Source organism: Rana temporaria, chromosome 4 (genome assembly GCF_905171775.1).
Source record: "Rana temporaria chromosome 4, aRanTem1.1, whole genome shotgun sequence".
Taxonomy (NCBI): domain Eukaryota; kingdom Metazoa; phylum Chordata; class Amphibia; order Anura; family Ranidae; genus Rana; species Rana temporaria.
In genome coordinates, this window is record NC_053492.1 from 228,751,991 (window position 1) to 228,767,850 (window position 15,860).

Sequence of the window (15,860 nt, forward strand, 5' to 3'; positions counted from 1 at the left end):
AAGACGCACAGGGCTCTTATGCAAATTCGCGCACCAGAGCCGCATCGGAGATATGTGAATCAGCTGCATAGACAGCCGGTCACATTCTCCTGATTTTGCAAATTGGATGTGGAGAATCCGCATCCAATTCGATATAGTGTGAACCCGGCCTTAATGATGATTAAAGCCCTGGTTCACATTGATGAGATTTGACATGTCAAATTGCATGCCAAATTGATGACAATTGCTGGCAATGCCATCTTGCGAATCGGTGCGACGCTGCATCAATTCCAAAAAGTAGTTTCTGTACTACTTTTGGGATTTCAGGGTGTGATCTCCATTGACATTAAGCGCCAACGCAAACTGTTGGTGCTATATAACTCCTGTATAATAATCTGTGCAGCAACCCGCACAGATGTCTCTGAAATTGCCCCCCATTCCCGCTGTTAGTGTGAACCAGGGCTTAAATACATTTGAGGACTTATCGAATAGTATCTATGATACGCTGACAACCAGCACAACCTTTTTTTTTTTTACAGGAATCGGCTCTGTTATGTGTTCCTGGGTCTCCCATTTAGGCAAAGCAAATACGTTTGCAATGACTGTGAAGAATTACAACATAATACACATAGGTGTGCACAGCCTATTGCATTAGGGTGTGCACCCCAAAGCTCAAACACATATGCCTGTGCATGTGTATACAGTATATACTGCCGGTGTCAGTAGAGCAGTGGATGATGTCAGCAGGGCAGAGTTTGGTGTCAGTAGTTTTTATTTTTACTACAGGCATTCCCCACTTTTAAATACACAATGGGGTTCATTTACTAAAGCTGGAAAGCGCAAAATCAGGCTCACTTCTGCATAGAAACCAATGAGCTTCTAACCCGAGCTTGTTCAATTAAGTCTGGTAATAAAACCTGGAAGCTCATTGGTTTTTATGCATAAGTGACCCCGTTATTGTGCTTTCCAGCTTTAGTAAATAAACCCCATTGTGTACTTAAAAGTGGGGTATGCTTGTATTTTATTTTTTTACAATTACATTTTTTTGTTGTTATTTTTAAATATTTTTTTATTATTATTATTTATAATTAAAAAATTTTCATTTTTATTTTTTAATTTTTTAGGAGCCCCATGAGGGAGCTTTGGTTAAATATCATGGGTCTAAACGGGGGGCATCTGCAGCATACAAGGTGATTAGGGTGTACCCAGGCACATCCGGCACACCCTGTGCGCACGCCTACCCTGTTTCCCCAAAAATAAGACCTACCCTGAAAATAAGACCTAGCGTTATTTTCCAGGAGGGCTGCAATATAAGCCCTACCCCGAAAATAAGCCCTAGTTTAAAATGCTTGTTAAATCTTGTAATCCACTCTACTACAGGAGTATATAATGTACAATGTGTGTGTGTTTCTGTAATATAATTGCAGGAAAGAGAGCTCCGGTGGGTCACAGAAGCGCAGAATGGCGCTATAACAAAGGTATTTGGCACAATTATATTACAGGAACACGCACATTGTACATTATATACCACTGTAATAGAGTGGATTGTAGGATTTTACAAGCATTTTAACTCAGATCACACTGGGGATTCCTGGCAGGCAAGGAGGGAGAGGGGGAGAGAAGATAGCACATTACATGGTTAGACCTACCCCGAAAATAAGCCCTACTGTGTGTTTTGTTGGCATAATTAATATAAGACCCTGGCTTATTTTCGGGGAAACACGGTATATTAATACAAAAGAGGAAGTACAGGTTTTTTTCTCATCACTTTTTTGCCTTACTGGAACTCGCAAACTGCTCTAGTGCCAACCTAGGTGCTTACACTGCTGTTCTGAACAACTTTGATTCCTAGAAAAACTGGCCAAGGGCCTGGTATGCTCCTGGAGGGGAACCCATGCCGTTTTTTTATTTACAATATGGCGTGGAGTTCCCCCTCGTGATTCATACCAAATGCAGCTGACACAGTGCACTGCGATTACCTGTGGTTATGTGCAGATAGCTGCGCCAAATCATTCCTGGACGCAGTTAATTTTATTTCTTTATCGTACATCACGGGACACAGAGCGGCATATTCATTACTATATGGGTTATATGGAGTACCTTCAGGTGTTGACACTGGCAATCTCAAACAGGAAATGCCCCTCCCTATATAACCCCCTCCCATAGGAGGAGTACCTCAGTTTTTACGCCAGTGTCTTAGGTGTTAGTCATGGTTTAGCTTGCCTCCGCATCCTTGGGATTAGGTGAGCTACCGGTTCTGTCCAAAAAAGCCTCAGCGCTAAAGTGGTCAGTAACCGGACCCCAAACCCTTGGGGTATAGCCCATAATGCTTTTCTTTTTAGAGAGCTGGACCCTGGGCCCAGAACTTAGAAACCTTTGGGTGCCTAATGTTTTCTGTTGCCAGGGTGCTATATGGGCCCAGGACAGTGGATCCTTCATAGGAACCCAGGGCCTGAAGGTCTAGACATCCCCACGGAGATGGGGGAAGATTGGGCCTCTTGCTTGGCAAAGTCCTGCGGCATGGAGCAGGTAAGTGAGGGGAAAACTTGCGGAACTTGGTTCTTAGCAGGTTTTTTTCTGGGGGGTCACAGGGGACATGCCTAAAGTTATGCACTGCATCTGGCAAACTAGTCACATATCATAAAGATAGGATGGCTCTATATGTATTATTCCCCATAAGATGTGACCTCCCTTGTAGTGTTGGAAAAGCATTGAGTGGGGCCTGTGTGATATAAAAATATATGTGTGTGTCAGAGAGCTGTGCTTACCTGCAAGCCTCCAGGCGATGCTCCATTCAGTCTTCCTCCTCAGAGCCTGCAAAGCAGGCAAAACGCTGACCTCCTCATGGTTCCAGGCTGCAGGCTGCAGTTTGCTGGAACAGAGAGGTCCCTTCCTCCCAAACCCCCCCCCCCCCCCGTCGGGAGGGGCATTTCCTGTTTGAGATTGCTGGGGGGGGAAGGGCGGGTCAGTGGCTTAAGGAAGGGGCGGCCCTTCCTTGTTTGTTCCATTCAATACTTTGGAACGGGGGAGGAAAGACCAGAACGGCAGCACGGGGCGCCGAGGACTCACAGTGGCCAGAAAGGATATTGCAGTCTTCAGAAGACTGTTTTTCAAGCCTAGAAATAGGCTGTTTTCTTTTCCATCTCATAGTTTTTCTTTGCAATACTACTCAGGGGGACAGAATGTTGTTTTTTTTTTCTTTCCTGGATTTGAAACAAAAACGAAAAAAAAAAAAAAAAAAAAAAAGTCATCTAGGGGAGAGGAAGCATTTTTTATCCCCCAAACAGGTGTTTGGGCAATTAACTTTTATAGTTCCAAATACCAATAGGTAGCAGGTGTACCTTGGTATTGTACCATAGGCATCCGGAGAGTCTAAGGTCTCGGACAAAGTTATGCCGCTGCTTTCCCCACAGGGAGCCTTGGGGCCATCGGGATCTGGGGCTGGAGCGGGTCAGTCCAACCCTAAGATGGTCACGGACGAGGTATTACTCACCTCTTTAAGAGAGATGGAGAAAAGAATGGGAAAAATGATAGCCACAGCTATGCGGGGCAGTAAACGGATTAGATCTCCGTCGCCCGAGCGCAGACCCTCAGAAGAGGAGGTCCTTTCCTCAGGGGAATTGGACGACCTCTTGGACAAGGACCAAGTAGGTTCAGGGATCGAAGATCCGGATACAGAGGAGTCTGGAGCAGTCTCCCAAGGGGAGAGCTGGTGGACTCAAGCCTTAACGGACTTGGTCCATAAATGCATTCAACTTGCCAGTACCAGATCTCCAGGTATCTACGGTTTCAGCTTTGGGCTCACTGAGGGCGCCTCAAAGCAATGCAGTATTTCCGATCCACCCTCTACTAGAGGGAGTTTTGTTCCAAGATTGGAACAAGCCAGAAAAATCTTCTTACCACCTAAAAGATTCTCTGCCCTATATCCTATGGAAGATAAATTTTCCAAGAAATGGGCTACTCCTGCAGTGGACGCAGCCATCTCATGTATTAACAAATCATTCACATGCCCTGTAGAAAACATACAGGTATTCAAGGATCCAGTTGATAAACGCTTGGAAGCACTACTTAAGAACTCCTTCACTACTGCAGGGGCAGTAGTACAGCCAGCCGTGGCTGCGATTGGGGTTGCTCAAGCATTATCGGATCAGGTTAAGCAGATGCTTAAACTTATTCCTGCCCAGCAGGCAGAAGAATTTTCGGATGTCCCTAAGGCCATATGTTTTACAGTAGACGCAATTAAGGATTCTATCCAGCAAGCGTCACGTTTATCGTTATCCCTTATCCATATGAGAAGACTCTTATGGTTAAAAAGCTGGGAGGCCGAGCCCCCATGCAAGAAGCTCCTGGTAGGGTTCCCCTTCCATGGAGGACGACTCTTCGGAGAAGACCTAGATAAATACATTCAAAACCATTTCAAATGGCAAAAGTACTCTCTTGCCAACTAAGAGGAAGTTTCAGGGGCCTGCGTTTAAACGACAGTACTCCCCTGGGCAGGGGCCCTCTAATGCCAAACAGTATCGACGGCCTCCTGCGAAAGCAAACTTCGGCTTCAACAGCAAATCACAAGGACAGGCTGCTAAAGGCAGAAAGCAGTGGGTTCGCTTAACCAGCAAACCCAGCCCCCAAGCCGACCTTATGAAGGGGCGCCCCCACCCACGAAGGTGGGGGGAAGGCTGCGACTCTTTTCAGAGGTTTGGGAAGCCAGCATTCCCGACGAGTGGGTACGGTCTTCCGTGGCCACGGGCTACAAATTAGATTTCCTAAGGTTTCCTCCTCTTCATTTCCAGGAGTCGAGGATTCCAAACGATCCGGAGAAAGGAGCCGCATTAATGTCGGCATTAAATCATCTACTTTCCCAGGAAGTAATAGTGGAGGTACCAGTCCTGGAACAGGGGCTAGGTTTCTACTCCAACCTATTCATCATCCCGAAGTCCAATGGAGATGTCAGGCCAATTTTGGACCTAAAGATGGTAAATACATACCTAGAGATCCGCTCATTTCGGATGGAAACCGTGCGGTCAGCAGCTACCACACTCCAAAAGGACGACTTCATGGCGTCCATAGACATAAAGGATGCCTACCTTCATCTTCCAATTTATCAGCCACATCAAAGATATCTACGCTTCATGGTGGCTTCGCGTCACTTCCAATTCGTGGCGCTTCCCTTCGGGTTGGCTACGGCCCCCCCGGGTGTTCACGAAGGTCCTAGCTCCAATCCTAGCCAAACTAAGGATCCAAGGGGTCACGATCCTAGCATACCTGGACGACCTCCTAGTCATAGATCACTCGTCTCCCGGCTTGGAGCGAGCAGTGGCCCTCACGGTCCAATACCTCGAGAAGTTCGGCTGGGTCCTAAATCGAGAAAAGTCAGCTTTCCTGCCCACAAGGCAGTTGGAATATCTCGGCATGAGATTAGACACAGAACAACAAAGAGTGTTTCTACCTCTGAGGAAGGTCAAAGCCATCAAGGAATTAATCCTACTGGTTCTAAGCAAGAAGGAACCGACTATTCGCCTATGTATGAGATTACTAGGCAAGATGGTGGCCACATTCGAGGCGGTACCATACGCCCAGAGCCACACTCGCATCCTGCAGGCAGCCATCCTGTCAGCATGGAGCAGAAGGCCGCAGGCCTTGGATATCCCGTTGCTGCTCTCATCAAGAGTCCGACAAAGTCTGTGCTGGTGGTTAGACCCTCAGAATCTACTGAAGGGGAAGTCTTTCAGCCCAGTGGCTTGGAAGATAGTGACCACAGACGCCAGCCTGACGGGCTGGGGAGCAATTTTGGATGGTTGCACTCGCCAAGGTACTTGGGCAACACCAGAGAAACAGTTGCCCATCAACATCTTGGAGCTCAGAGCTGCTCGACTAGCCCTCAGGGCTTGGACGTCAAAATTGCAGGGGTTCCCGGTGAGAATTCAATCAGACAATGCCACGGCCGTGGCATACATAAATCACCAAGGGGGAACCAGGAGTCAAGCCGCTCAGAGAGAGGTGAGCTTGATTTTCCTATGGGCAGAGGCTCATGTGCCCTGCATATCGGCAATATTCATTCCAGGAGTGGACAACTTTCAGGCGGACTTCTTAAGCCGCCAGACTCTTTTGCCGGGGGAATGGTCTCTGCATCCACAAATCTTTCAAGCACTCTGCCAAAGATGGGGAGTGCCGGACGTGGATATCATGGCATCGAGACTCAACAAGAAGCTAGACAGGTTCATGTCCCGCTCAAGGGATCCGATGGCCTGCGGAACCGATGCGTTGGTTTGCCCTTGACATCAGTTCAAACTTCTTTATGCGTTTCCCCCGCTCCAGTTACTACCCCGCCTGCGGCGCAGGATCCGGGTGGAGCACATACCAGTCATCCTGGTAGCTCCAGCATGGCCCAGAAGGGCATGGTACTCACTAATCTTAAAGATGGTAGTGGGAGACCCTTGGACTCTTCCTCTACGGCCAGACCTGCTATCGCAAGGTCCGATCCTCCACCCTGCCTTACGGCATCTAAATTTGACGGCCTGGAAACTGAATCCCTGATTCTCAGGGGTAGAGGTCTGTCTCAGAAAGTAATCTCTACCCTAATCAGAGCCAGGAAACCGGTCTCTAGGGTGATTTATTACAGGGTCTGGAAGGCCTATGTAGGCTGGTGTGAGTCCAAGCGATGGCTTTCTCGCAAATTTACCATCGATAGAGTATTAAGTTTTCTCCAGCTAAGAGTGGATAAAGGATTGGCATTAAGCATAATCAAAGGACAGATTTCTGCTCTGTCAGTGTGGTTTCAGCGGCCGCTGGCCACCCACTCGCTGGTTAAGACCTTCCTTCAAGGGGTCTTACGTATTAAACCTCCAGTTAAATCCCCGCTTTGCCCGTGGGATTTAAACCTTGTTCTGTCAAGTTTACAGAAACAACCGTTTGAGCCGTATGGCTGAAATTCCTTTGGTTTTACTGACAAAAAAAGTTAGTATTTTTGGTCGCCATAGTTTCCGCAAGAAGAGTATCGGAACTGGCGGCCTTATCCTGTAAGGAACCATATCTTATTTTTCATAAGGACAGGGTCGTTCTCCACCCTCATCCTTCCTTCCTACCGAAGGTTGTATCCAGTTTTCATTTGAACCAGGATTTGGTATTACCATCCTTCTTCCCTAAACCTACTTCCAGAAAGGAAGGGTTGCTGCATACCTTGGATATCGTCAGGGCCATGAAGGCCTATCTTAAAGCTACAAAGAAGATCCGGAAAACAGATGTGCTGTTCGTATTACCGGATGGGCCCAAGAAGGGGCAGGCAGCTGCAAAGTCCACCATTTCTAGGTGGATTAAGCAATTAATCACTCAGGCCTACGGCTTGAAAGGGTTGCCTCCTCCAGTATCATTAAAGGCTCATTCTACTAGGGCCATGGGCGCCTCCTGGGCAGCACACCACCAGATCTCTATGGCTCAAGTTTGCAAGGCGGCAACCTGGTCTTCTGTCCACACGTTTACAAAGTTCTACCAGTTGGACGTAAGAAGGAATTCTGATACAGCCTTTGGGCAGGCAGTGCTGCAGGCTGCAGTTTGAGACCCTCGGAATCCGGGGGCTCCTCTTTTTTTGAGTTAAATTTAAAATTTAAGATTATTTTTCTCAACTAAGTTGGATTTATTATGATTTGAGTATTCTCTAAATTAAATCCTTTTGTCTTGGAGATGTTCTCCCTCCCCTCATTGTGAGCATTGCTTTGGGACATCCCATATAGTAATGAATATGCCGCTCTGTGTCCCGTGATGTACGATAAAGAAAAAGGGATTTTTAATACAGCTTACCTGTAAAATCCTTTTCTTGGAGTACATCACGGGACACAGAGCTCCCACCCCTCTTTTTGGGGACCATTTTGGGAGGCATACTGCTTGCTACAAAACTGAGGTACTCCTCCTATGGGAGGGGGTTATATAGGGAGGGGCATTTCCTGTTTGAGATTGCCAGTGTCAACACCTGAAGGTACTCCATATAACCCATATAGTAATGAATATGCCGCTCTGTGTCCCGTGATGTACTCCAAGAAAAGGATTTTACAGGTAAGCTGTATTAAAAATCCCTTTTTTTTCTATCTGCATCAAACTGCAGGTAACAAAACCGCAGCTATACGCAGTGTGTGAATGGGGCCATATGAAAGCATTGTGTGTTTTTAGCTGCGGTAGAATCCGCAGCTAAAAAGCACCATTCTATCCCTCCATGTGAAAGGGGCATTAACCAGGTTTAGGTTATAAAAAAAAATATCCCACGCTTTGAACATCTTACAGAGCGTAATGGAAAGAGTATGCCACAACCGTAAACCTTTTACAAATCTTTTTTGTATGTACAACCGTAAACCTACCAAGAAGCAGCCAAGAGGCCCATGGTTTGCAGTTTGCGAGAAGTCATGTGGAAGAAGCTGCTCTGGTCAGATGAGACCAAAATTAAACTTTTTGGCCTAAAAGCCAAACGCTATGTTTGACGGAAAACTAACACTGCACAACACCCTGAACACACACACCCTGAACGTGGTGGCAGCATCATATTGTGGGGATGCTTTTCTTCAGCAGGGACAGGGAAGCTGGTCAGAGCTGATGGGAGAATGGATGAGCCAAATACAGAGCGATCTTAGAAGAAAACCTGTTAGAGTCTGCAAAAGACTTGAGACTGGGGTGAAGGTTCACCTTCCAGCAGGACAATGATCCTAAACATGCAGCCAGAGCTACAATGAAATGATTTAGATCAAAGCATATTCATATGTTAAAATGGCCCAGTCAAAGTCCAGACCTAAATCCAATTGAGAATCTGTGGCAAGACTTGACAGAGCTTGAGCTTTTTGCAAAGAAAAATGGGCAAAATTTTCAGTCTCTAGATGTGCAAAGCTGGTAGAGACATACCTGAAAAGACTGTAAGCTGTAATTGCAGCAAAGGGTGGTTCTACAAAGTATTGACTCAGGGGGGCAGAATACAAATGCACACCGCACCTTTCAAATATTTATTTGTAAGAAAAAGAAAAATGTGCCACTTTGTGTTGGTCTATCACATAAAATCCTTCACTGTTAGAATGCACTGATTAGCACTGCAGCCTCTGATCAATTGAAAAAATGTTGATGTTCCCATTCGATAAAAGTCGATCAGGATTGGCCATAGATGGATCAAAATTTCAATCCAGCTATGGTCAACTAAAGTTTATTCCCTGTGCCAGAACAATCTGCTTAAACTGGCACTTTTAAAAGTGCCATTGAAGGCAGATTGAGATAAAGTTGTGCTCAAGTGTACATACCCTGGGAGAATTTATAATTTCTTGGCCATTTTTCAGAGAACATGAATGGTAACACAAAAACTTTTCTTTCACTCATGGTTAGTGTTTGGCTGAAGCCATTTATTATCAATCAACTGTGTTTACTGTTTTTAAATCATAATCACAACAGAAACTACCCTGATCAAAAGTTTACATACCCTGGTGATTTTGGCCTGACATGCACACAATTTGACACACAGAAGTTTGAATGGCTATTAAAGGTAACCATTCTCACCTGTTATCTGTTTGCTTGTAATTAATGTGTGTATAAAAGGTCAATGAGTTTCTGGACTCCTGACAAACCCTTGCATCTTTCATCCAGTGCTGCACTGACGTTTCTGGATTCTGAGTCATGGGGAAAGCAAAAGAATTGTCAAAGGATCTGCAGGAAAAAGTAGTTGAACTGTATAAAACAGGAAAGGGATATAAAAAGATATCCAAGGTATTGAGAATGCCAATCAGCAGTGTTCAAACTCTACTCAAGAAGTGGAAAATTAGGGGTTCTGTTGAAACCAAACCACGGTCAGGTAGACCAACTAAAATTTCAGCCACAACTGCCAGGAAAATTGTTCGGGATGAAATGATAAACCCACAAATAACTTCAGGTGAAATACAGAACTCTCTGAAAACATGTGGTGTGGCCGTTTCAAGATGCACAATAAGAGGCACTTAAAGAAAGATGAGCTGCATGGTCGAGTCACCAGAAGAAAGCCATTGAGTCACCAGAAGAAAGCCATTACTATGCAAATGCCACAAAGTATCCCGCTTACAATACGCCAAACAGCACAGAGACAAGCCTCAAACCTTCTGGCACAAAGTCATTTCCTGACACATTCATGGCAGCACACACTGAATTGTGACTCCGCCCCCACAACCTGACAGGATTGGTTAGCTATAAATTTGAAGGGGAGACGCCCCGCACCATTCTCTTTTTTTATCCTCACCTGACAAATTGGACGAACAAGCAGCATGCCTCTTACCGCAAATTGCCCCAGCAGGTTCAAGCCTCTCCTGTTTGGAAGTCCCTCCTGTACAGTCTCTGAAGGAGCTCCTATGGAGGGAACCCCGTTCTGGTGGTCTCAGGGGCTCAAAGACAAGTTCTACTGGCAAATATGACAAGCTTTAAAGAAGCTTAAAATTTCGACTGTGGTCTCCACTTCTATGTTCCTGTTCTCACATTTCTGCCCAAAGCTGTATTAATATTTCTTTCTTTAGGTTTAGACCGCACAATGGTCTTTATTTAGACACTTGCTGTCCTCCAGGCAGTCCCCATCCTCTGTGTGTGCGCCTGCGCGTCTTTTCGCCGCTCTGCGAATGCACGCAGCAAGGTGATGACGCCGCCAGTACCCTCTGCCCTCATCCAAAATGGCGCCGGAACGGGCGGACCACTTCTGCGCATGCGCATCATCGGCGCGACAAATTTTAAAAGCACAGCAGCATTGGAAATGGGACTACAGGCTGCTGCTCTGCAGTATTATTGCAAATTAAGCACATGGTAGTTTTTTTTTCTCTTTTCTCATCCTGCCTTTTCTCCCTGGCCAGTCTCTACTGGCATTTACTACCATGTTTCTGTGGTGCTTTCTGTTTATTTGTGCTCCCTCTTCTTCCTTAGACTGTCCTCAAGACTGTATTCCCTGCACCTTCATGGAGACCACTGCCCTCACAGACCACCACCAGCAAACTAGGTAAGCGACCGTCCGAAACAAAAGGTAAGTAGAGAAGAGACAAAAAAGAGAGCCTGACCACTAACGCTGCGTTTCTGGCAGCCCTACCAGGTCAAGAGACGCAAGTTTGTGGCATAGAGGGAGATCAAGCCATGCATCAAGCAGAAGTCACTCAAGGTCACCCTCCCGCTATCATTGCTCAAGACGTAGCCGCTCGTGTCACGGCCGCTCCCGTCATAGTCGGTCTCACCATAGATCATTTACCATTATCTCACCATGATCAGAGCTACCATACCTGTCCCGCAGCAAATGCTTGCTGGGTATGCAGGGCTCCAGCCTTGCCAGGAAAATTGGCTTGCCGTTCTTGCTTCAACGAAGCAACCAAGGAGAAGGAGCCGGATGCCAGAGTAGCGACAGAGCTCATAAGAGAGTCGCCAGGAGAGTCAATTTTGGGAACTACGGCTCCGCTGGTAAACGATTTAGACCTAAGGTAGCTTCCTCCTTTCAGTATAACCAGGACATCATCCTTCCATCTTTCACTAATGACAGGGGCGAGCCCCATGCCTTGGATGTCAAATCAACCATTTCCAGTTACCTTTCAGCTAAATCTCTCTTGAGGAAGACGGATTCTCTCTTGATTATCCCACACGGGAGCAGACGAGGCCAAGCGTACCTCTCGTACCATCGCCTCCTGGCTAGTGAAAGCTATCAAAGAAGCCAATTCCATTCAGCAACTTACAGTTCCAGATGGCATCAGGGCTCACTCGACCAGGGCAGTGCCTACCTCGTGGGCTGCATATTGCGGGATTTCACCGGAGACCATATGCAGAGCAGCAACTTGGTCTTCCCGACATACCTTCATTTCACACTACAGAGCTACTGCCGACTTCGGCAGATCTGTTGTTAGAGCCAATTCCTCAGCGCTATAGAATAAATATTATTGTTTTCTTGCACCCTCCTGACTGGCGAGTTATTTCCCAGTGTGTGCTGCCATGAATGCGTCAGGAAAATGGAAAATTGTATACTCACCTTTCCGTAATTTTCCTTTCCTGGCGCATCTTCATGGCAGCACACAGATGCCCATCCCGCTGTTTTGTGATATACAGAGAATGGTGCAGGGCGTCTCCCCTTCAAATTTATAGCTAACCAATCCTGTCAGGTTGTGGGGGCGGAGTCATAACCCAGTGTGTGCTTCATTGAAGATGCGTCAGGAAAGGAAAATTACAGAAAGGTGAGTATACAATTTTCCGTTTTGGAGTGAAGAGACCAAAATGTAGCTTTTTGGCCACAACCATAAACCTTACATTTGGAGAGGCGTCAATAAGGCCTATAATGAAAGGTACACCATTCCTACTGTGAAACATGGAGATTTGGTCAAAATTGATGGCAAGATGAATGCAGTATGTTATCAAAAAATATTGGAGAAACATTTGCATTCATCAACCAGGAAGCTGCGCATAGGACGTACTTGGACATTCCAACATGACAATGATCCAAAACACCAGGCCAAGTCAACCTGTCATTGGCTACAGCAGAATAAACTGAAGGTTCTGGAGTGGCCATCTCAGTCTCCTGACCTCAATATCATTGAGCCCCTCTGGGGAGATCTCAAACGTGCAGTTCATGCAAGGCAGCCCAAGAATTTACAGGAACTGGAGGCTCTTTGCCTAGAGGAATGGGCAGCTTTACCATCTGAGAAGATAAAGTGCTTCATCCACAAATACCACAAAAGACTTCAAGCTGTTATTGATGTTAAAGGGGGCAATACACGGTATGAAGAACTGTGGTATGTAAACTCTTGATCAGGGTCATTTGGGTAGTTTTTGTTGTCATTATGATCTAAAAAGAGTAAAAACAGTTGATTGATAATAAATGGATTCAGCAAAACACTAACCATGAGTGAAAGAAAAGTTTTGGGGTTATCATTCATGTTCTCTGAAAAATGGCCAAGAAATCATAAATTCTGTCAGGGTATGTAAACTTATGAGCACAACTGTAAGTATGTTTGATCTGGATTCTTGTTCTTGGTCTATAACAGTACATCATGTCAAAGATATGTCAAAACCAGGTACCCCCCCCCCCCCAAAAAAAAAGGTGTCAAATGTGGGAGCAGAGAGGGGGGAGGAGGCAAACAAGCGTAGCTTCCCCTTTTGGGTGGAGCTCCGCGTTAAGTCCTAAAGTTGTGCTTCTTTTGTTTTCCTGTTTTGTGTGTGTAGCAAGATATCTACTGCACTAACCTGCAACATTTGTTTCCTTCAGCTTCACAACAAGTTTTGGAGCTCCCGTGGTTTGTCATGATTACCTTTTCAATGTGTGAAAATGAAATTCTCCATGTATCTGCAAAAAATACAATAAAAGATGCATCATGGAGCACTGAATGGCTTTATAGGCGACTTAAGTGGCTTTTCCTGCATCTGCACATGGAAGCACATGGTATTTTATCACTGCATTTTACTTGTAAACATTTAAAATGCCCACAGCCTGACCACGGGGTCACTATCCAGTACACCTATTATGAAAGAATTAAGAAGGCTCCCATTGTTGTCATGGGAGTTTTAGTTCCCTGGCTATCATACTAAAGCTTTGACTTCAATGCTTTTTCGAATCCTTCTATTAAATTTAATAGAGATAAGGAATTCTGACACTTATTTACAGAATATTTGTTCTACAGTAGTTTGCGATTCAAAAGTATTAAAATGCAGAATGGCAGCATTTGTACTTATCTCATGGCATGATAGTAACTAAAATAATGGCAGACTGAAATGGTGTGCTAAGGCAGAGTTACAGTGAGTATAGTGAATTATCAATCTCATCACTCAGCATCTAATGAGTCATGCCGTGTATACACAACCGTTTTTCCTGTCATGAAAAAAAAAACAGTTTTTCTCGACATGATTCGTCATGATTCCTCTCAAGCCTGCCTTGCATACACACGTTCATATAAAAAAAACGCTTGATGTACAACATGTACGAAGGCACTATAAAGGAGAAGTTCCATTCGAATGGCACCACCCTTTGGGACGCTTTTGCTAATTTCTGAGCATGCATACACACGAGCGGTTTTTGTGACAGGAAAAACGACGAGAAAAAATAGAGCAGGTTCTAATTTTTTTGCAGGCAGTTTTCTCTTCGAGAAAACTGCTATGGAGCATACACACGACCGGTTTTCACGACCAATCTAAAAATTGTCAGTTTTCTCATCATGAAGAACGGTCGTGTGTACGCGGCATGAAGCAAATGTGTATACAAGCAGCCATATATATATATATATATATATATATATATATATATATATATATATGGCTGCTTGTATACACATTGGCTTCATGCCTTCTGTAAGGAGTTAAAGTGTTATGCCGCGTACACACGACCGTTCTTCATGATGAGAAAACTGACAATTTTTAGATATATATGATGAAATATGTACTGAAACCCCTAAAACTAGAACCTAAAACTGAGACCAAAAAGATTGTATGTTTATTGATTAGACCAATAACACAGGGCTCGACAAATCCCAGTCGCCAGGTCGCCATGGCGACTAGAAATAGTGTCCTGGCGACTTGGCTTGGAAGGTGGGCAAAAAAAAAAAAAAATGTATTTTTTTTGTGAGCTGGCGCCATCTGGTGGTGAGCCGTTGGTATTACAAGTTAAGCATTACAAGTTAAACAGCAATTCTAATGTCATTTTTCACTATTTTCACTGCCATCTTCTTCCCTCTAATTAGAACCCCCAAACATTATATATATTTTTTATCCTAACACCCTAGAGAATAAAATGGCGATCGTTGCAATACTTTCTGTCACGCCGTATTTGCGCAGCGGTCTTACAAGCGCACTTTTTTTGGAAAAAATGACACTTTTTTTAAATTAAAAAATAAGACAACAGTAAAGTTATCCCCATTTTTTTTATTTTTATGAAAGATAATGTTACGCCGAGTAAATTCATACCCAACGTGTCACGCTTCAAAATTGCGTCCGCTCGTGGAATGCCGACAAACTTTTACCCTTTAAAATCTTCATAGGCGACGTTTAAAAAAATCTACAGGTTGCATGTTTTGAGTTACAGAGGAGGTCTAGGGCTAGAATTATTGCTCTCGCTCTACCAATCGCGGCGATACCTCACATGTGTGGTTTGAACACTGTTTACATATGCGGGCACTGCTCACGTATGTGTTCGCTTCTGCGCGCAAGCTCGTCGGGACGGGGTGCGTTTTCTGGCTCCTAACTTTTTTTTAGCTGGCTCCTAGATTCCAAGCAAATTTGTCAACCCCTGCAATAACAGAAATGAAAGATAATTGTAAAGGTTACTATAATTCAAACACTTATTACATTAGGTCATTATTTTGCTCTGAAAAGTTTACAACCAATGGATTGTGATTACACGTTGACAAGGCTCTCTAGATGAAAGTGAAAACAAGAAGAGTTGTAAAACGTCTCTATTCATATAAAAGAGAAACAAGCTTGTTTGGCGGGCTTCTGTATTCACATGAAACTTGAATTCCTCAGAAGTAATCAGGCCATGTTTATGCGCAGAAAAAGTTTGGGGAATTCCACCACCCTTTCACCCACATGTGCACAGCAAAAGTTGGCAGAAGTATTAGCCTGTGGAAATTACATTGTAAGCAGCTTTTTAGACAAGTTTAGCTAATTTTTGACATGAAGCTTCAAATCTCTAGAGAAAGGATTGATTTACTAAATGTGAAATCTATAAACTCTAGAAATCTCTCAATGGGGACATGTTTTCTGATGACAATTAACAAAGGTTGGATTTATATATTGTTAATATGATCCACTCACACTTTAAATAAGTGGTACATGCATACAGTTTAAGGCTAGGTTCACACTGGCACAGCTGCAACGTGATCCAATTTTCACTGCAATGTTGTATTGTAACATTGGTACACTTTTCATCCTGCTGCTTTTTTTTTGTGAGG

General features: G+C 44.6%; 1 protein-coding gene across 1 annotated transcript in view; it reads right to left on the reverse strand.

Moving 5' to 3' along the window:
- Nucleotides 1-15,860, reverse strand: part of LOC120937034 (cyclic GMP-AMP synthase-like) — a 62,386-nt gene that overhangs the window by 14,512 nt on the left and 32,014 nt on the right. Inside the window, exon 4 of the mRNA XM_040349955.1 lies at nucleotides 13,165-13,264. Coding sequence (XP_040205889.1) covers nucleotides 13,165-13,264 — 100 coding nt within the window. The remainder of the gene's footprint in view (nucleotides 1-13,164; nucleotides 13,265-15,860) is intronic.